We start from the raw sequence: 22516 nt of genomic DNA on the forward strand, positions 1-22516 counted from the left end.
TGGGAATCAAAAATAAAACTGTCAATATCATACTGCACTTAAACAAATCTACTGTGCAACAACTATGTACAGTTCTGGTCACACATCTAAAGAAGACTATTTTAGAGTTGGAAAAGGTGCAAAAAAGGGCAACTAAAATGGGCTGGAGCAACTTCCTTATGAGGAAAGGTTACAGGGTATGGGCCTGTTTAGCTTAGAAAAATGGTGAGCAAGGGGAAACATGATAGAGTTGAATAATATTATGCATGGTATGAAGAAATTGGATAGGAAGAAGTTTTCTTCCCCATCTCGATAATACTAGAAACTGGGGACATCCCAGGAAGCAGATTGATGGGAGATTCAGGACAGATAAAAAGAAGTACTTCTAGGGATGTACGAAAGTCACTTACCTTTTCACGGATTATGTTCATGGTGTGGGGGGGAGGCATTCCGTCCCTCCCCCCGGAATCCTCGACGGGGCGGGGAGGCGATCCGGTCCTCCCCGTGGAATCCTCGATGGCCAGCTGTGCTCCACGGCTGCTCCATGGAGCAGCCAGCCAGGCCCAGGCCAGGGCTGCCCGCAGCCGGATTTCCGGCCGCGGAGGCTCTGGGTAAAAAAAAAAAAAACGCGTATGCAAATGGCGGCTATGGCCACCAGCATTTGCGTTCCTTATTTTTCGCCGTCTTAGTCTACGTAAATATTTACGTAGACTATTACGGCGAAAATAAAGGGGAACGCAAATAGCGTAGTGGGTGCTATTTGCGTCCCTTTTTGATTCGCCGTTTTAGCCTACGTAAATATTTACGTTTTGTTTTGTTTTTTAAACCGGGATGTGATAGGCTACGCAAGTCTTTACGTAGCCTATCACGTCTCTGTAAAAAACAAACAAACCCAGGCGACCAGACTGCAAATGGCGGCGGCGGCAGCCAGTCGGAAGACGAGCCGCTGGAGCCGCCGCCACTGCCACCCGGAACATCTGCCCCAGGTAAGTCTCGTCCCGGGGGGGATCCGTGGGGGGGTGGCAGGCCATTCCGCCACAGATTTCGGGGGGCCGAATGCACTGGCATTCAGCCTCACCAAGATCCGTGGCGGAATTCTCTGACATCCCTAAGTACGTCTTCACACAGCACATAGTTAAATTATGGAATTTGCTACCACAGGATGTGGTGATGGCCATCAATTTGGATAGTTTTAAAAGGGGGTTGAACAAATTCCTGGAGGAAAAGGCTATCAGTGGCTACTAGTCCTGATGGCTATGTGCTACCTCCAGTACCAGAGGCAATGAGACTATGTACACCAGTTGCTGGGGAACATGGGAGGGAAGGTGCTGTTGTACTCATGTCCTGCTTGTGGGTTTCCCATCAACATAGGGAAATGTAGTGATGGCCACCAATTTGGATGGCTTTAAAGGGGTATTAGACAAATGCATGATGGCTACATGCTACCTGATGGCTACATGCTACCTGCAGTATGTATATGTACACCAGTTGCTGGAAAACATGTTTGGGGGGGTGCTGTTGCACCCATGTCCTATTTGTGGGACTTCCCACAGACAACTGCTTGGCCATTGCGTGAAGAGAGTGCTAGATGGGATGGACCCTTGGTCTTATCCAGCATGGCTCTTCTCATGTTTTTAAGCTGTGGTATCTAGTTAGACCCCTTCATGGATCACTGCCTTGATGTGGCGAAGGGGCTTGCGTAACTCAGTGAAGCCATAAGCTATGCCGTGCAGGGCCACCCAAGACAGACAGGTCATGGCAGAGAGTTCTGACAAAATGTGGTCCACTGGAGAAGGAAATGGCAACCCACTCCAGTATTCTTGCCAAGAAAACCCCATGGAACCTATCACAAGGCTAAAAGAGATGACGCCGGAAGATGAGCCCCTCAGGTCGGAAGGTGTCCAATACGCTACTGGGGAAGAGCAGAGGGTATTTCCAAGTAGCGCCAGAAAGAGTGAAGCGGCTGGGCCAAAGCCGAAAGGACACTCAGCTGTGGATGTGTCTGGTGGTGAAAAGAAAATCCGATGCTGTAAAGAACAATATTGTTTAGGAACCTGGAATGTCAGATCAATGAATCAAGGTAAGCTGGAGGTGGTCAAACATGAGATGGCAAGATTGAACATCGACATCTTGGGAATCAGCGAACTAAAATGGACAGGCATGGGCGAATTTAATTCAGGTGACCATCATATCTACTATTGTGGGCAAGAATCCCTTAGAAGAAATGGAGTAGCACTCATAGTCAACAAAAGGGTGGGAAAAGCAGTACTGGGGTACAATCTTAAAAATGATAGAATGATCTCAGTACGAATCCAAGGCAAACCATTCAACATCACAGTAATTCAAGTCTATGCCCCAACCACTGAGGCCGAAGAAGCTGAGGTTGATCGGTTCTATGAAGACCTACAACACCTTCTAGAACTGACACCAAAAAAAGATGTCCTCTTCATCATAGGGGATTGGAATGCTAAAGTAGGAAGTCAAGAAATCACCGGGATAACAGGCAGGCATGGCCTTGGTGTACAAAATGAAGCAGGACAAAAGCTAATAGAGTTTTGTCAAGAGAACACGGTGATCATAGCAAACACTCTTTTCCAACAGCAAAAGAGGCGACTCTACACATGGACGTCACCAGATGGTCAATATCGAAATCAGAGTGATTATGTCCTTTGCAGCCAAAGATGGAGAAGCTCCATACAGTCAGTAAAAACAAGACCTGGAGCTGACTGTGGCTCAGATCATGAGCTGCTTCTTGCAAAATTTAGGCTTAAATTGAAGAACGTCGGGAAAACCACTAAACTGTTCAGGTATGACCTAAATCATATCCCTGATGAATATACAGTGGAGGTGAGGAATAGATTTCAGGGATTAGACCTGATAGACAGAGTGCCTGAGGAACTATGGACGGAGGTCCCTAACATTGTTCAGGAGGCAGCAACTCAATCCATCCCAAAGAAAAAGAAATGCAAGAAAGCAAAGTGGCTGTCTGATGAGGCTTTACAAGTAGCTCACGAAAGAAGGGAAGCGAAAAGTAAGGGAGAAAGGGGAAGATATACCCAACTGAATGCAGAGTTCCAGAGAATAGCAAGGAGAGACAAGAAGCCCTTCTTAAATGAACAATGCAAAGAAATCGAGGAAAACAACAGAATGGGAAAGACTAGAGATCTCTTCAAGAAAATTGGAGATCTCAAGGGAACGTTTTGTGCAAAGACGGGCATAATAAAGGACAAGGAAGGCAGGGACCTAACAGAAGCAGATGAGATTAAGAAGAGGTGGCAAGAGTACACAGAAGAACTATACAGGAAAGATCTGAATGTCCCTGATAACCATGATAGTGCGGTCACTGAACTTGAGCCGGACATCCTAGAGAGTGAAGTCAAGTGGGCCTTAGGAAGCATTAGTAACAACAAAGCTAGTGGAGATGACAGTATTCCAGCCGAGCTATTTAAAATCCTAAAAGATGATGCTGTTAAAGTGCTGCATTCAATATGCCAACAAATCTGGAACACTCAACAGTGGCCACAAGACTGGAAAAGGTCAGTTTACATTCCAATTCCAAAGAAGGACAACGCCAAAGAGTGTTCAAACTACCGCACAATTGCGCTCATTTCACATGCCAGCAAGGTGATGCTCAAAATCCTACAAGCTAGGCTTCAGCAGTATGTGAACCGAGAACTACCGGAAGTACAAGCTGGGTTTAGAAGAGGCAGAGGAACTAGAGATCAAATCGCCAACATTCGCTGCATCATGGAGAAAGCAAGAGAATTCCAGAAAAACGTCTATTTCTGCTTCATTGACTACGCTAAAGCCTTTGATTGTGTGGATCACAACAAACTGTGGCAAATTCTTAAAGTGATGGGAGTACCAGACCACCTTACCTGTCTCCTGAGAAACCTGTATGAGGGTCAAGAAGCAACAGTAAGAACCACACATGGAACAACCGATTGGTTCAAAATTGGGAAAGGAGTACGACAAGGCTGCATGTTGTCACCCTGCTTATTTAACTTATATGCAGAGTACATCATGAGAAATTCCGGGTTGGATGAATCAGAGGTCGGAATTAAGATTGCTGGGAGAATTATCAACAACCTCCGATATGCAGACGATACCACCCTAATGGCAGAAAGTGAAGAGGATCTCAAGAGCCTCTTGTTGAGGGTGAAAGAGGAGAGTGCAAAAGCTGGTTTGAAACTCAACATTAAAAAAACGAAGATCATGGCATCTGGCCCCATCACTTCCTGGCATATAGAAGGGGAAGAAATGGAAGCAGTGACAGATTTTACTTTCTTGGGCTCCAAAATCACCGCAGACGGTGACTGTAGCCATGAAATTAAAAGACGCTTGCTCCTTGGGAGGAAAGCTATGGCAAACCTACACAGCATAGTAAGAAGCAGAGACATCACCTTGCCGACAAAGGTCCATCTAATCAAAGCTATGGTTTTCCCAGTAGTAATGTATGGCTGTGAGAGCTGGACTATAAGGAAGGCTGAGCGCCGAAGAATTGATGCTTTCGAACTGTGGTGCTGGAGAAGACTCTTACGAGTCCCCTGGACTGCAAGGAGGTCAAATCAGTCCATCCTAAAAGAAATCAACCCTGAGTGCTCATTGGAAGGACAGATCCTGAAGCTGAAGCTCAACTATTTTGGCCACCTAATGCGAAGAGAAAACTCCCTGGAAAAGACCCTGATGCTGGGAAAGACTGAAGGCAAAAGGAGAAGGGGACAGCAGAGGATGAGATGGCTAGATAGCATCACGGATGCAATGAATATGAACTTGAGCACGCTCCGGGAGAGAGCGCAGGACAGGAAGGCTTGGCGTGCTATGATCCATGGGGTCACGAAGAGTCGGACACGACTGAACGACTGAACAACTGAACGACTGAACAACAACAACAACAATCTAGTTAGAATTTATGGTAGAATTTTATTGTTTTAAATTGTTTTATGGTGTGTTGTACATCGCCCAGAGTGGCTGGGTGACCAGCCAGATGGGCGATTAATAAATTTAATAATAAAAAATAAAATAAATTCCACTATTGCCTAAGTGGATGTTGTCCTGTTGCTCGTTGGGACCTGCATGCTTTCCCCTGTGGGGAAATAGCCACTTGGGGCAGGGCGGGATTTTAATCAGGAAAATGGAGTCAGGAGCTTGTGACAGATCTCACTTCTATTTCTCATCGGTCCCGGTGTGGCTGCTATTTCAATTTTGCGTTGGAAACCCCTGAGACGTGTAGTTCACATTAGCACTCCCACCCCTAACACATTTCTTCTGAAGTAAGTTCTCGTGATTTCGACGGCGCTAATCTTCAACTAAGGATATAAACTTCCTTGCTTGCAGCCTAATATTACTTAAACGCGCGCCCAGAAGGAGCGGCTCTTCCCCCCGGAACTCAATGCACGGCGCCTTTGTTCCCGGCGGGAGGGCTCCGCCTGAAGCGGAAGGCTGGCGGCGTCACGTGACACAGCGACGGGCTCGAAGCTGGCGCCGAAAGCGGAAGTCGGGATGGGTGTACTGCCCAGAGTCCGGACTCCAGGCCTGCCTCGGCGGCGATAAGGGAGCCGGCGGCCGAGGGGCTGTTCCGTGGGGGCAGCCAGGCATGGCCTTCCCGGGGAGAACGTGGGCGACGCTGTGGGCGCTGCTGGCTCTGGCCGCGCTCGCGGGACAGGTAGACGGGGAAAAGGTGAGCGGCGCCCCTCCCCCCCCCCGGTTCCCCTCCCCCCCGTTTATTTTCTGCGGCTTTCTTCCGTCGTCTGAGCCCTTCTCAGCCCGGATTGGGTAGGGTGGGGGGGACGCCCGCTCGCCCGCTTGCGGGGAAAGGCCCTACAAGAGTGGCCGAGGAGCCTCGTTCAAGGGCCTCAAGGCTCAGGCAATAAGGGACTCCCTTTACCTAGTGCGGAGGTGCAGATTGTGTGTAGTCTGTACTGTTTGCTCATGTTACTCGGTAAAGCTTCAGGTACGTTTCTGCCACTCCATAAATAATAAGCCCTACGTGAATAACATTTCCAAGCAGGTGAACTTCACCCCTTTCGTAGTTCCTTTGGGATGACTCCGTCGCTCGCGCTCTCTGTCTCGCTCTGGTGCTTCACCCCTTTCTCATTTTCTACGCAACGTCTTTTACTTCTAAAAATGTCTTCATAACGGGTCTTTAAAATATCCCTTAAGCAGCGCATAGCTAGAGAATGCTTTTAAAAGGTACTGGTGGGCGAAGGGATTGTAAAGCACAAGCAGAAAGAACCAGTCTTCCACTAGGCATGGATTTATGATTTCATTGAATTTATCACTTCCGCATCTTTGATGCAATGGAGGCATCTTTTGCTTAAGCCTCTAATCATAAACACATTTAACTTGGAAGCACATTCCATTTCAGTTAGTATGATTTAATTGTAATTTATGCATGTTGAGAGTTGAAGGGGCTATCTTTAGTCCTGTATACATCTGGCTAGCAGTACAGTTTCTCTGGCTTTCTATATAAATGGACACTTGTTAATGCCAAAGTGCATTTAACTTTTGGCTGCTATCTTTGTTCTTAGCACTTATTTAGACACAGGATGATGTCATGCGCATTTGACCATGTGGGAGTTGAGAGTTTTACAGCTAAGACCAGGTACAACTGGTTGTGTATGGGTGTTGCGTGATAAGTTGTGTTATATTGATAAACTGTAGGTGTACAATGGAAGAGTTGATCTGGTATTACCTTCCTAGAACTTGATGCAAAGATGGTTTTTTTGTGTATGACCAAGTGGAAGCTAAGATTATATGTACATGTGTGGTTTTTGAGAGTGTGAAAAGGGATGCATTTTGTGTGTGTGCCGGGAGTTGCTCTGTTCTTAGATTTATAAGACTTCTGGCATTAAATAGTGGAAAATGCTTGAAGGGTGTATTTAAGTTTACCCTGTTTCTTAAAGCTGTTAATAGGCTTCATGAAGTGCTTGAGGTGTGTTGGATTTGTATTAATACACTATCAAAGGGGGACATCTTTGGAGGGTGATTTGGTTCCCTGTTATTACACACATACACAAGCGGATTTTAGCTCTTTATACTTAATGCCTTTAAGTTGGCTGAAATACCTTGTCTACTCTTTGTGTTGTTAGTAGAATCTAAAATTGACATGTCTGTTTGCTTTGCAGTGCAAAGTAACCACCCCAGTTTCATATATAGTTAGTATGTAAACCTGGTTACATGTTGCACTTTCTTCAAATGACAGGTACATAAAAACCAAATATCTTCTAATACATTTTCAGCCTCCCTAGTCGATCTGTAACCTAGCCTTCCACACCCTCTAGTTGTTTTGGACCATAACTCCCAGCATTCCTTACCATTGGCCGTGGTAGTTGGGACTGATGGGGATTGAACATCTGGAGGGCACCAGGTTGGGGGAGGCTGCTGTAACCCATATGCCAAAATACTAACCCCATGTGCCAGGTGGCATATATTTATTAACAACACCTTTTCAAAATACCCTGCTGTGTTGTCTTAAGCACTAATACTTTGAAAGCTTGCTTTAAAAGTTCTTCAGTTGAATGCCTCTTTTCTTTCTTTTTGCTGTTTACAGTCCTAATCAAATTAATCTAGTTTTATTTATAGATCCAAGTATCTCATCCAGAAGGGTAACTTGTATGTACTTAAATAAGTGGGAAAAAATTATGTTGATCGTGGGTTGAAACCTTTCTTACGAACTTACATACATCTTTACAGTATAAAAAACTTAAATATCCTATGATTATGTACTCTGTCATTAGGGATCCTTTATGCCCTTAATTCCCACCTTCTGTTTTTCCTACTGCTTATCTTTTGTTGTTGTTGATCTTAATGACAAACCCATTCATTATAAGTTCACATTTATTTTTCAGAGTTCTGAGGATGTCCGATGTAAATGTATCTGTCCTCCTTATAAAGACCATGCTGGTGACATTTTTAGTACAAATGTTTCACAGAAAGACTGGTGAGTATACAACACTTTATCCCATTCCTGTAGGCTTAAGTATAATTTAATTGCCATTTTACAAGTGTTGTTGTGGACACAGAAAATTGTAATGTGGAAATTAATCCATATTCTGCCTGGAGATAGAGTGGATGCAAAAGTTAAGGTGCTGGTGAATTTCTGGTTACTTGGGGCACAATCCTATCAACTGTACCCTTGCTGGTTGGAAGCCTCTGAACTTAGAGGCTTCTGAGAATCCTCTGCCCTGCCAGGCTGAAGCCAGCAAGATGGGAGGAGCGGCGGAGGTGATCTTCGCCTCCCCATCCTCCGTCTTTGGTGATTTTTGCTAGGTGGGCTATTTAGCCCATGTAGCGAGGGGGAGGCTGGAGGAGGCTCAGAATACCTTGTATCCAGGCTTCTCTGGTCTCCTCCCCTCCCTTCACACTGGAATGCCCCCCTTCCTTCTCCGAAGTTTCTTTTCTGACCTCTTTCCTTGTTGGCTGCGAGAGGGCAGGGGGGTGGATCTCTGACTCCCCCTTCCAAGGTTGGAGTGCTGTTCCTGACCTTGTAAGGGTTTTTTTCTGAGCAATCCTATGGTCCCTGGGACCATAGGATTGATCTCTTGTTAGACATTGCTAATAAATTTAAGTTTCTGTTTGTTGAATGGAGTGAAATGCAAAGTATTTATAGAAGACAAGCCTTCACTATTTACTTTTAAAGCAGTGTAACCTACTCTAATTCTGATACTCTGGCATCCCTTGAGTTGAATCTTGGAATTTATCAAGCACAGGCATATTGGCTACCCTCATTTGTATATGTTTACTTAGAACAGTGGCTTTCATGGTGTCATTCAAAGTGTAGGGCAAGCTTCTATGGGGAGGAATAGCTCCTCCCAGGGAATATTCTTGACTGAACCAGAGCACAGAGTGCCAAACCATTCATGGCCCATACTGCAATATCCACACTGTGGTGAGTTTCCATTAGTGTGGTGACAGGCAGCTTTTCTTTGTGGCTACTGCCAGAAAAGCCAAGGGCAAAGGGGTAGAAAAAAGGATGTTTAATGCAATAAAAGAACTCCGACGCGTTTTGGACCCTCAGGCCCTTCAGGCTACTCTAAAAAGCCTCTCATTCTTTATGTGTTAACTTCTTAAAAATTTATAATTCTATATGATGCACATCTGTATGATTTTTGTGATACACAATGGTGGACATTTGCATGTATGAACATTATATATCGTCTTTTTAAAGTACCCTTAAGAGGGACCTGAGTGTTCGAAACGCATCAGAATTCTTTTGTTGCATTAAACATCCTTTCTTCTACCCCTTTACTCTTGGCTTTTCTGGCAGTTCCTGCGGGGTTTTCCCTTTTTTGTTGGTTTTGGTTTATTTGTAGCTAGCTACCACAATGAATAGCTTGTCCTTTGGAGATGCTGTCATAGGGACCATATGACTGCTTGTTCCTAAGATTGGATTAAATTAATCCAACTTCATTAAGTGTGGTTACAAGCATTCTGTCACTTACTCAACCAGATGAGGTGTGACCAACACCAATTTGGAAGGTTTCATGAGTATAGCAGCATAGTTTGCTGTGAATTAAATCATTTTGTGCAACTATTATAGAATGGGATAAATTGTCGTTGTCCTCCAAATGATGCAGGAGTTGATACAAACCTAGTGGAAGGATGAATAAAATTACAAAAGCAGTGATTCACAGGGGACGCCTAGGGTAGCATCCAATTGGGGCCTTCCGCACACAGCCAGCACTACCAGTTCCAGTCCATGCGCAGCCACACTCTTTTCTGGAAGGGGCAAGGCTCCGGCAACCTCCCCCCTTCCAGAAACAAGTGTTTCCACTTGTTTGGGAGCTTGCCCCAGAAGTGCTGTATCGTGTCATGGAAGCAGTAGGGGCCACTTGTGGACCAGGGCCAGCAAGGCTGGCCACGCTTGGACTGGAACCAGCGGGGCTGGCTGTGTGCGGAAGGCCCTAATTGGATGCTGCCCATAATCTTGTCTTTTAATGCACATGTTTACTTTCATTTAGACCATTAATTGTGTCCTGGAATATTCACTAAACCCCTCGTCTTGCACACATCTGCTCCTTCTACCTCATCTTGTGCTCGAAACCGGACGTGAAAGGTTTTCTCACAAATACTGCCCTCTCTATATAGGATCAGAAGGTTTTCAGATATACTGTGGAAGAGGAAGAAGGCAAATTTGTCCTGTTTAAAAAGAGTGTGTGGTATTTCATATGGTGAGAGAACTCTGACAACATGAAGTAGGAGGAAAAACTGATGACAACTGGAACAATCACTCCTACTTTTCTGTGCTCATTTGCCTATTGAGAATACTCCTCGTTTGTCACCTCCTTCAACAGCTCTTGCCACCAAAAAGAGGAGTTCCCACCCTAGATTCTTTCCTAGACTATTGAATGCCCTGCTCTTGAACTCCAAGTGACCTATTGTTATAACACAATTGTTCCCTTTGAATATAGCTAGAGTAAAGGGCTGCTGTAGTCGCATGGTGGGCAGGATGGATTGTTGCTAAAGCCAGGGTGCCCATGTAGTTCATGGGGTCTCTTCTCTGAGCATTTAAGTCACTCCTGATGATGCCACCATTTCCAGACACCACGGTTACTGTCTCTTCACTGAGGAGGGGTGATGGTGATGATGGGATGAGTGTAGATCTGGGAATAGGACCTGCTTTATTAGAGTGATCAAGTGATCTCTGAACGTTCCAGTACTGGCATTTGCATTCAGCTTTGTTTGCCTCTTTACTGGCAGTCGGTACTTCACCAAGTAACTAAGTTCTAGTGCAGGGAATTAAATATTTAAGTAGATCACTAGGTGGGTTAAATGTCAAGTATTTCAAACTCAGGTATGAATAATAGATTGGCTAGCTGTTGGTACATTCAGCATGTGTTCTCACAGGTAAACACTTCTCTGCAGCGGTATAAATTTACCTAAACTTACTCTAAGCACCTTTTTCTTTCCTCCCAGTGATTGCCTTCATGTTGTGCAGCCTATGCCAGTTCCTGGGCCAGATGTGGAGGCCTATTGCTTACGTTGTGAATGCAAATATGAGGAAAGAAGTTCTGAAATAATTAAAGTAAAAATAACCCTTGATTACTATTTTTTTAAAATTTGGTCAACTAATGCTCATTTGTTCATATGGCTTTTTCAAAAATCTACGTGTACTAGAGCAGTATACAAAAATGATAAAATACAGATTTATATAGTAGAACCTATATAAATTCTATAAAAACCTTTATACATAAAATCTGCAATAAAACATAATTCCCAGACATTGTGTGTGTTATGCAGTTAACCGAATTGAAGGATATGCAGCAGCTACAATATTAGAATGTAGCTAGCAAGATTTTTAAAAATGGGAATAGCATTCCAATCCTATGTCAGGACTGTAAATTATTTATGTACATAATGACCTTCCTGGTATAGCAAGTCCAAAGAGATATCATGCCTAAAAGGTCACATGTAGTAGCATGGACTAAAATGGAGCTTCCTATAACTTGCTGAGAACTCTGAATCCCCCGTTGCTTCATGTTTTAGGTAAACATGCAGTGAAGGCATGAACATTGCTTAATTTGAACATCCAACTTAACTAATCTTTCTCTGTTTTGTTGACACTGATCTTGTTTTTTGATGTACAGTCTGCTTTAATGGATGCCATTCAAAGCTGGGATACACACTATCCTCTGCAAATAGCATGACAAGCTTTACACTAGAACACTCCAGTCCTTTTAACTTGCTTGTCTATCTTGGCTCTCACGAATTCCACCTTATTCCATCCGAAACTATTCCATTTTAGGGATAATTTACCTAACTTTTGTAGTCTTACTGGAAGCACACCACTATAAGTGGTAATTGAATTTTCCTGGAGTCCTTCCGTTTCCCCCCATACCTCCTCACACAAATACCAATCCAAAGTATACCTGTAAAGTATTATCTGTACAGATAACAGTCATTATGAGTGCAATAAGCAAGTTTGCAAATGTGTATGTTATACAGGTATATTCACCAGGGATTGGTTGTGGTCCCCCTTGAGTGTACCTGTTGACAAACATGGATTTGCTGCTATGCAGTGCATGAAGTAGCCATTATGTGACTAGGGTAACTGCCTTAAAACTTGTACTAGGAACTGATTGTGTTCTTGATTTGCTTGTGCTCCCTGACATGTTGCAATTGCAACCAATATTTTATTTAAAACAAATTGATTAGATCCAAAGGTTCTGTTCTACAAGGACTCCTTTGGATCCAGCCCATTGTTCCCTAGCAGTAACTGCTGTTTTCTGTTTGTTTAGGATATAGGGCTCTCATCAACCAGAGTACCTTTTCTAAGAAATTAATAAAACCATGTTACTTGAAAAAATGAATTTTCATCCTCCTGTTCTGTAATCCCTTCCTGTAGAAAGGAAGGTAGCTTTGTTTCCTTTTCACTTGTCTTCATTTCTGCATGATAAATGCATAAGTCAGAGTCCATTTGCTTTTGCATTTAGTTCTTTGCACGACTCCACTTAATTCGGATACGTTGCTGAGATTGGCATACCTAAATGTTTACACTGCTGTAGGCATTTTCTTTCACGTTGCCAGTCTGTATGCTCCAAACGCATGTGCGCTCAAGTGGCGTAAACTGAAATACTGTCTTATACTGTATAGATTACCATCATCATATATTTGTCCATCTTGGGTCTCCTCCTGCTATACATGGTATATCTCACCTTAGTAGAACCTATTCTGAAGAGACGCCTCTTTGGACATTCACAACTAATACAAAGTGATGAAGATATTGGGGTAAGTTCTTTGTTTTGAATATTATTGAAACCTAGAAATGTAAACATTTTTGGAGATTTTGAGGCCATGGAAGAAAAGTTTTTTCCCCTGGGGTTTTCGGGGAAAAACGGAAATTTGGGGGAAAATGGGGAAATAAGCAATACCTTTTTTTTAGCGCTTTTTGCAGATCTAAAGTCACTTTGTTGCTTTTGACCTTCCCCAGCCTGGTGCCCTCCAGATATTTTGGACTACAGCTCCCATCAGCCTCAGGTAGCATGACCAATCGTCAGGAATGCTGGGCACTGTAGTCCAAAACACTGGAGGGCACCAGGTTGGGGAGGGCTGCTTTAGGAACATAAAGCAGGCTTTCTGTTCCTGAAGTTATTTTATGTATAACTTAGTTTGCTCATAAAATTATTATTATATTTTAAAACTTTTAAAAGTAAACTCAGTAAATTTGTGATTATTGTATAAATAGATCACAACTACATTAAATTACTGCTACACCATCGGCAACACAGGACTGTATAGAACAAAATCCAAACTATCAAGAATGCACATTTACTGTTAAGAATGCACAATGATGACTCTACTCACATGCTGGGAAACTGAGCATAAATGTCTATCAGTAAAATATACTTTAGATCAATGATTTTAATAAGAAATTAAAGAAATAACTATGCTGGGAATCTTACAGAGAAGATTAAAAATTTTCCCTCATGGCTTCATTATTCAGACATTTTACACCTCTAGTCTTTCTATAAAAGTGTTCTTGCATTGTTTTTAGAAATCATTTTGGGGGGAGTAAAGGCTAGGTAACAATATCTAAATACTTTGTCTTCAATTCTAAAAAAAAATTTCATAATCCAAAGCCGTTCAATTTTTCAGAAAAACAACAATGGTACTCGGAGAGAAAAACGAAAAACACACACCCCTTTTTCTGAATTTTTCTGGGTTTTTTCTGGGCCTTCACATCTCTATTTAAACCCCATTTGTTAAAAGTCCATTATTGCCAAAGTACTAGCTGAATTTGGTAGTTCAAAGAACAGTTTTAAGGTGTATCTTTTGAAACCATAGCTCAAAAAAATAAATTAGGTGTCTACATATCCCCTGTTTCCAGTGAAGAATTTGTATGGGACTAAACTAACATACTTTTCCGTTTATTGGTTTAATCTCAGTTTCCAAGACCAAGCCCTTGTAGATAAAACATGCAAGCTTTGTTGAGTCCAGGAAAGAGGATTCCAAGAGATTTTGTGGCTTTGATAGAACTTGACATGCAGATGAGATGTGTTTGGTCATAATGATAAAACTATGGCTTAATATTATGGGAATTGGTCTAGGCAAGCCTCAGACTTGTATGCTCTCCCTCCACACACATACAGCCACAAAGGAGATCAGAAGCTTTTGCTTCCATTATGGATTGACTGAATTGTGGTTAACCTTGGCTTATTGAAACAAGCCAACTTTATAAACCAAGGTTTGAAGTTGGATTGTTTCAATAAACCATAGTTACAGTAAACCATAAGACTAACCATAGTTTGTTCAGGTTCAGACGTAATGCAAAACTGCAGTGTCTCAAAAACAGAAGCAAAAGCTTCCAATCTTTTTCTTGTAGCTGTGCTGGAGGAGGAGAGGGGTGCATGAGTTGATTCTCCCCTCTCCTTCCAGTCCCCTGTGTACCCAGAAAATCTACTCTGGAGGGTTGGGGATTCTCCAGAACAGTGTGGAAGGTGGTGCTGGGGGCTGTGGCGGGGGGGAATTGGTGAAAATGTCCTTCTCCCCATCCTGCCAGCTGGAGCATCCTGAGTTGCACCCCGCTGAGGAAGTGTGCCTTCTGTTGGAAGTAAGGATTGGGTCCAGCCCATAATATTTTCAGACTACAAAATATTATACATTTTTTATTTTATGTAAGCTCTTTTGCGCTTCTCTGAAAGCAGAGCAGGGTATGTGTGCTAAATAAATTATATCCAGATAAATGCAATCCATCATGCACTGTTCCTGCCTATCTTTAATTATTTTGCATTTGGTCTACATGGGGCCCCTACAAAGGCCCAGTTGAGATGACAGCAGAGGCGTAACAGCAGTGGTTGTTGGGTTGCATTCAGCTACCAAAGGGCTTCTTCAGAGTGATGTGTGGCATATTTTGGAAAAGTCTGTTTAAAAGCACTCTGTATCTTACAGCCTTTTCTCTTTAGCTTAATGGATTATTTAAAGTCCTTTGTATATGTGGGCAAATATTCAGAAGCTTTTACGTTGTCTTGCAGCCAAACGTGCTTTTTAAAATAAGGGTACAAGTTAATGACTGAAGTGATTGTGTAAAAAATATAAATGTTGAATGTATCTCAGCCTATTTATGAGTGTCATAACAGTTCTAGGTTATGTTGTTATAGTTTAACAAGAAAACTAGTGTCAACTACTTGCTTGTGTAGTTTTATACCAGCATCTTCAGACACCGTTGAGGAAAGTGAAACAGACAAAAAATTCTACCAAGTTTTAAATGTAAGAACATATGGCATGTCAAAAAGGACTTTGTTTTTTTTAAATATATTTATTTTATCTTTATAAATGACACAAACAATACCAAAATTACCAACAACCTGATCAATACTACAATTTCCCAACAATACAATATTCTGATGAGGGCACCACAATAACAAAGAGAGAAGGAAAAAGCAAAAAAAAGGAAAAGGGAGGAGAAAAGGAAGTGAAGAAAAGATTCTTTCCCCTTCCCTCCCCCTCTCCCTCTCCCTTAAAGAATTAAGTTTAAGCTCCAATACCCCCCCGGCCTCCGATGCCATTCTGTGTTAAAAACTATATAACCTTAAAAATCTTACCGTTTAAGAAACAACCTTACGTCTCAATATCATATCATCACTCTTATATCAAAGAAACAGGTCTACAATTCTTTCCCAGAAGCCTATATTAATAATAATAAAAATAAAAATAATAAAAAATATATAGTGTTATATAATAATAAAACTTAATATAAACCTTCAACAGTGAGTAATATATTTTATACTAGATATATTATCTATTTTGAAATAAAAAATATAAAGAAAAGCAAGAAAAAGTGAAAGATGAGATTAAACGAATATATGTATAATTATTGATCTTCTGACCTAGCCTGGATCATGTAGACTAAACACAAACAGTTAACAAAGCTTATTTAAAGATTCTAGTTCATGGGGTTGTAACAGAATTCTCACACATTTTTATATTCAGCCATGCCTCCGCCATTTCATGATTTTGAAACTTCTTCATCTGACCTTCAGACACAATACTAAGTGTAGCAGGATATTTTAAGTAATATTGTAAGTTCAGTTGTTTTGCCATATTCTTTGCTTTGATAAATTGCCTTCTTTTATTCACCACCTTTTTGATGTAGTCTGGAAATAACATAACTTTATCTTGTTTCCAGGAAAGGCTTCCACCCTCTCTTGCCAAACGCAGGATATAATTCTTTGTGGAGACTTTTGCAAATTGAACTATGATCATGTAATCAGTCCCTTTAGCATTTGGCACACGAAATGCCTGCTCAATATCAAGTAATTAATCAGATGGGATAGGGAGTATCTCATGCAAAACTGTATCCACAAAAATAGGCAATTTTACATCATTAGACTTTTAATCTCAATAATACGTACATTGGATCTCCTCATGAAGGCCTCCAGTTGAGAAACTCTATCAGAGGCATTTTTAAAACAAATTTGTGTCGTAGTTTCATTTCCTGCCACTCGGTCTTCTAGCTCATTAATTTTCGTCTCCATTTTTTGTGACGCATTAATTAAAACTACAGCTCCTTGCAAGGCGGTGATGGAATTTTGGATTAAATCCAGCCTTTTGGCTTGCTCCATAAATTGCGAAGATAAAGTCTTTATCAGCGTAAATAACTTTTGACACATGGGGTGTGGGGAGAGTTGATGCCAGCTCCTTTCTTCTCCTCGGCGCAGACATGTTTCTCTCAAAACAGATCTTACAGGTCCTCAGATGTTCTCAAATATTGTTAACTTTTCTTAAATCATCCCTCAGAAGTTGTTGATATTAAAGCATATATTATTATGGAACATGCCAGCCCTGTTTTCTCCTATGAAATAGGAGTCTCAGTACAGCTTTTTGTGTTGGTAAAGCTCTGGGGAGATAATCCTGGAATACAGCCCCCCCACTATCTCATGGTGGATACTTTTCTCCAAGATGTTATCCAGAGCTGCCTTGCCTCCCCGCTTTAATTCTAGGGGGGAGATGAAAAGGTTTTTCAACCTTTTGACAAGCTGTTTGAGAAAGCTCCCACGGAGAACCCGTGGGGAAGCTGCCAGAGCGACATCGGTTCCAACCGGAAGTCCTGGTCAAAAAGGTCTTTGAAGAGCAGCTAAAGAATGGTATAAAAAGATTTTTAAAGGTAGATAATAGTAATTTAAAGGTGTATACATCTCAATTGAAAGATAAACCAGATAAACATGTCATGATTTGTGAACTAAAACCTTACCCCTTAGTAGCTTAGAAGTGGGATGCTTGCCAGAGGGTTATGGTTGTTGACCTACTGAAATGCAAGTGGAAAATTAAGAAGCAGGTTTGAGGGAGGAAAACACAATTTCTTCTTAAATTCTGAATTGGATACTAGTAGTCGCAGAGGCAAGGCCGGCAGCAAAGAGGCAAATGCAGTGTTAGGGATTTTTGGAAAGTAATGCAGAAAATATCTGAACATTCTCCTTACGATGGTGTGTTAGAAGCTGCCCGCTGTGTAGTTGAGTCACTCCCATCTGGACACTTTTCCCCCTAACAAGCTCACCGATGAATGTCTTTGAATTTGAATCAAATAGTTCAGTGTAATGAGTCCGAATGAACATGTTTTTGAAGTAATTAAGCCAACTAAATACCTAATGGCCACCAAAGCCAATCCAAACTGAAAGATCTTATAATACTTCTGTAAAATGTTTGTACTCCATTAACAGGTATTGCATAGCAGCCACAAAGAATGTTTCTGTATGTGGTTTAGTCGTCATTTTGGATGCCACAACTATTATGGAAAACCTGTGGTTTGAGCTTAGTGGCCTAGCCTGTTCCTAAACTTCTAATGAAGTTTAGAATTGAACCAAGAATTAGTTTAAATGTATCTCACCACCCAGACCAAATGTCCTTACATTTTTAATTGGACTCTTATATAACATGAACTGTCTCAAAGTTTTATGGTGTCATTCATAAGTGGACTTTGAAATCAATTTAAATTCTTGAATACAATATGGTTATTCAGTACAGATTTCATGATGCTTTAAAGGAAAGAACATTTCAAGTCAGTGTCATCTCAACCCCTTCTGGAATGTCCATTCCCTTAGACAAGAGGCAGAGCCCATCTGAATCTGGGGAGGACAGTGCTTCCAGGTTAACTCCTTTGGGGGCATTAAAAACACCACAACATTCTGGATCAAGACAAGACGTGTACCAAGAAAAGCTGGATTGTGACTTGTATAAATTAAGCAAATAAGCACATTTGCATGGTCTTCTTATTTTGCATTAATTCTTTTTCTGCTAGTCATGATGAGGGAGCAGGAGCTATGCCACCTGCTAAGAGACCTGCCCTCTGATGACTTGAAATCCTTCTCAGCCTCTCCTCTGGATTCTGAGGACCAGGCATCACCTTTACAACTTTTAAGCCTATCTTTGCCACCTTAAGGGCTAGCAATTTGCTTTTAAAAAAAGGAAAGCCGAGATTCTGAATTTTTGCAAACTATGTCAAATACTTTTTATTCAGCTTCTAATTTAGCTTGGGCTAATGGGTAGTAAGTTCAGTGAATGTCTGGAAGAATCTGATACCAGTACCCAAGTTCTAAATGTATGCACTGGCATATCTGTATTTCTAGCATAATGTGTCACTCTGACCATGTGCTGCCAGTGTGTTCTGTCTATTTGTGCTAGCATCATCGTTTGATTAGACCATGGGTTTCATCCAGTGGTATTGTTCCACTAACAGAAGCAGCTCTGTCAACAGATCTGGAAGGGGGACAATTTCACCTTTCCCCTGCAGCCCCCTGTGTACCCTCAAAATCTGCTCTGGAAGACCTGGCTTATCTTTTAAGTTCTAAATGTAAAAGAGAACAAACGCTCTTGAAACCCCCCTCAAGTAGTCAGAAGGGCACAGTATGCTTTTTCTGGTCAATTATGCCCAGTGTTCTTGCTGACTGCTCTTGATTTCTTAAAACATGATCTCAGATTCCTGTTTTGGTATGTTTATTTTTTTAATGCTCAAGGTCTTGAACCATTACAGCTAAAAGTACAAATTAATTTGATATGTTAACATGGTAAACAGTTCATAATGTGGATGTTTAATCCTTAGTATATATCACATACATGACCTTCTCCAAATCTGATCTTTAAATCACACCTTGGTGTCCAAAACATCTTTAAATCTAAACAGTAGGTTTGATATTGAATGTCCGTGTTTATGAATTGCAGTCATTCAGTGGTATGCTTAATAGGATGACTTGAATGCTTAACATAAACACACAGTTGTCATTTGACTTTGTCACCTAACCAGCTGTATTTTTGCTTTTTAATTTAAGATGTTGAATGTAAATGTGTGTGTGTTGGTATTATTTCACATCTTGAAGTGAGTACTCCAAACAGCTTCACAGTAGTTGTTACTGATTAGTATTGTAGAGACTTAAACATAGAGCTGCAGTGTGTTCGCAGTTTAAATGTTAGTACTATCTTACAATGCGAACGTTGTTGTTGTTCACTTGTACAAATTTTCTAAGTGCTGTACAGATTTGAAAGGTAAAATGTTCCCTGCCTGCAGGTTCACAATCTAACAGACACAAAAGGAAAGGGGAGGGAAGGAGAAAGCTGGCATTAGAGCAGCAGCTTCTTCTTCTGCAGCTAATGGACGGGGCCAGATTGGACTCCGTTCTAATAGGTGTTCTTTCTGTCAGGGAGGGATGAAACAAACTCCCTGCATCTGATCCTTCACTGGCTTATGTATGGGGCCGGGTTGGTCTCCCCTCTTGCCATGATGCTATTCCTGGAAGGTGCAGCCTCCCAGTGGCCCTAGGTCCACTGGCTGTTGGATGAGATGAGAGTGTACTACTATTCAGCTCTGCAGTCCCAGGACAACTGTCTGTTAAGCAGCTGTCTGTGTGAGTGCACAAGACCCTTTTACTAGACTTGTTGTTCTTGCCTTGGAAGACAATACAAGGTTGTATTGGCTATTAGTGGTTGGCATTAAGAAATAATTGGGTGATCTTAACTCTAGTATTTTTAATGGCTTGGGTCCAAATGGAATGCATTTAGCAGATGGAATGCATGGGAGAGGGGGAGTCGCCAATTTCTGCCTATTTCTTTCCCCTCTGGCTGCAGCCCCTTGTGCCACATTATATACTGTTCTAGAGGTTCTGTGATCCTCAGCAGCAGCTTTGGGGGTCAGGAGAAAGTAGCGTAAGAGATTGCATCAGAAAGGGGTGGATGGGCAAGCGCATTGCATGCATGGAACAATGTGCCCAGTTCTTTGACTCCTATCCCTAGAAGAGAAATACTTTGATCTTGTCTTTCAGGATAAAACTGCTGGAATTCCTAAGCTTTTCAACATCCCTAAATACTCATATGTCCGAGCAACGCAACGCAAGGCATTATCTCTCTCTGCATCCCACCACAAGAGTCCCTTGCACTTCTCCCTGCTAGTACCCTCTACTAGCCTCTGCAGTTCTTGTTCATTTTTATCCTTTTATGTTACAAGATAATAAACAATATATTCCCACTGGCTGCCATGACCCCCCCCCCCCGCCCGTTCCTTTGTGTGCTTGATTTTCTAATGTAAATACATTCTATCCCAGCAACAGAAAAGCTACCTGGAGGATAGACACCTGGAGCTTTTACAGTTATGTTCCCCCCCCACTCCTGCAAATTACTTACAGACCTTTCGGTGCAATTCTGGTTTTTGAGATTTGCTTGTTATTGATGCTGGGTGGGGAGGATTGTGAGTGTAGTTTCTTCAGAAAATGGCTTAAAATTGTAGTCACTATTGGAAAGAATATAGATAATTTACACAGCATCCTTTGCTGAAAATAATTAGTTTAATTCTTTTCTGTTATATAAGGCAAGCTAGAATACTCCTAGCAGTGTATTTTTACTTTGTCAAAGTGGCATGCTGAGCAATAAACAATAACAAAACCCTTTTAAATTTCAGGATCATCAGCCTTTTGCAAATGCTCATGATGTGTTGGCTCGTTCCCGAAGCCGTGCTAACATGTTGAACAAAGTGGAGTATGCCCAGCAACGTTGGAAACGCCAAGTTCAAGAACAGCGCAAATCTGTGTTTGACCGTCATGTTGTGCTCAGTTAATCAGTACAATTACCATCTCCAAATGCTGTTGGAAGAAAAGAAATAGACTAAAGTAAAGCATTGATTTCTGTCTTCCTGTTATGCCACTTCATCAGAAGACTATTTTTGCTCACCAATAGCAAAGAAAGCACAAACACAAGTGGAAGGAAGATACTAAAATCTTTTAACAAGCCAACATTTCTGTACACTATTAAATTGCTTTCACTAATAAAACATAAGCAATTATTTGTGTGATAATTTTGACATCAAGAGATAATTGACTATAGTTCTTAAATGCAGTTTTCACTAATATTTACGTAGAGAAATGAGAAGATGTGCAGCATTTCTGTTACAAATGACTTTACATATAGAACTTCTGTAAATATATTTGTTATTTTCTTATGGTCTGCTGTGTATCAAAAACTTACATTGTACAGCATAACATCACATCTAAAACTGGCCGGTTGTATAAATTTCATTGCTTGAACTGTCAGTTTGTTAGCTGACCTCTGCAAATGTAAGGTGAAGCTTTAGTGGACAGATAGTTGGTGAACTAGAGGCTTGAAGTACTGTGCAAAGACAACAGTGCTGTGCAGAATAGGAAAAATATTGGCCTACGTTAATTGCTAAAGGTTGTATGATAACTAAACAATTTATTCATGTAAATTTCAATATTTGGTGGACAATAACTATTTTTTAAAAATTTGCTTGGTAATGGAATGCAAATAAATTCTTCAGAATCTTCTCTTGTTCTGGGAGTTGTATTTTTTAAAATGACCCTATCATAGTTGCTAGACAGCTAAGAGAGCAATCCAGTGGTCCTTGGGCAAGCATTCCAGGGACCATAGGATGGCTAGGAAAACCCCTTACAAGTTGGAGACAATGCTCTGTCCTCTGAAGGCAGAGTCAGAGATCTGACCCCTTGCAGCCAATGCAGCAAAAACCATGCTGGCTGCCTCTTCGTGGTCAGAAAATCGACCTCAGAGAGGGGGAAAAGGGGGCATTCCAAAATAAACTGTTCCAACATGTTTCAGACCACATGCATGCCCTCCGTCAGGGAAATCTGTAGAACAATGTCCACAATTTATATTATAGAATCTAAACCTGTCCCTGTATTATAAAAAATATGTATATGCAACTTGACTACAATAACAATACAATTGTTTATCAAATTTGATCATGCTTGCTCTTCAGACTCCAGTCCACTGTGCTATATCAAACCTGGGAGAAGAAGCCAAACTAATATGTGCATGAATCCTGATTGGAAGGAGCTGTATTTCAGAGCAGTGTTACAAAGTCTAGACTCATTAAGGCCAAATGGTGTCATTGTGTTTAACCTCAAAATCTACCTGGCTGGATTTTGAAGAGCAACGTTTATCGAATTTGGTCACATTGAGTATGTTCATTTATTCCTGAGATATGTTATCGTTCAAGATACATTATGGTTATTGTTTAGAACTTTGAGCCTCTCTTTCGTTAGATTTTTTAAAGTTTTGATAAACAATTGTATTGTTGTAGTTA

The 22516-nt window shown here is 41.4% G+C and overlaps 1 protein-coding gene across 1 annotated transcript; it reads left to right on the plus strand.

Annotated features, from left to right (window-relative positions):
• The first annotated feature begins 5459 nt into the window (after positions 1-5459).
• On the plus strand, positions 5460-21740 carry TMEM9B (TMEM9 domain family member B). Its single transcript, XM_084854541.1, has 5 exons — positions 5460-5659; positions 7830-7921; positions 10897-11005; positions 12574-12708; positions 20861-21740. Exons 1-5 carry the CDS (start codon positions 5576-5578, stop codon positions 21014-21016), a joined length of 576 nt encoding a protein of 191 aa, XP_084710667.1. The 5' UTR covers positions 5460-5575; the 3' UTR covers positions 21017-21740.
• The last annotated feature ends 776 nt before the right edge of the window (positions 21741-22516 follow it).

Source organism: Heloderma suspectum, chromosome 1 (assembly GCF_057233095.1).
Source record: "Heloderma suspectum isolate Gila_16-S chromosome 1, 16-S_ref, whole genome shotgun sequence".
Lineage (NCBI taxonomy): Eukaryota > Metazoa > Chordata > Lepidosauria > Squamata > Helodermatidae > Heloderma > Heloderma suspectum.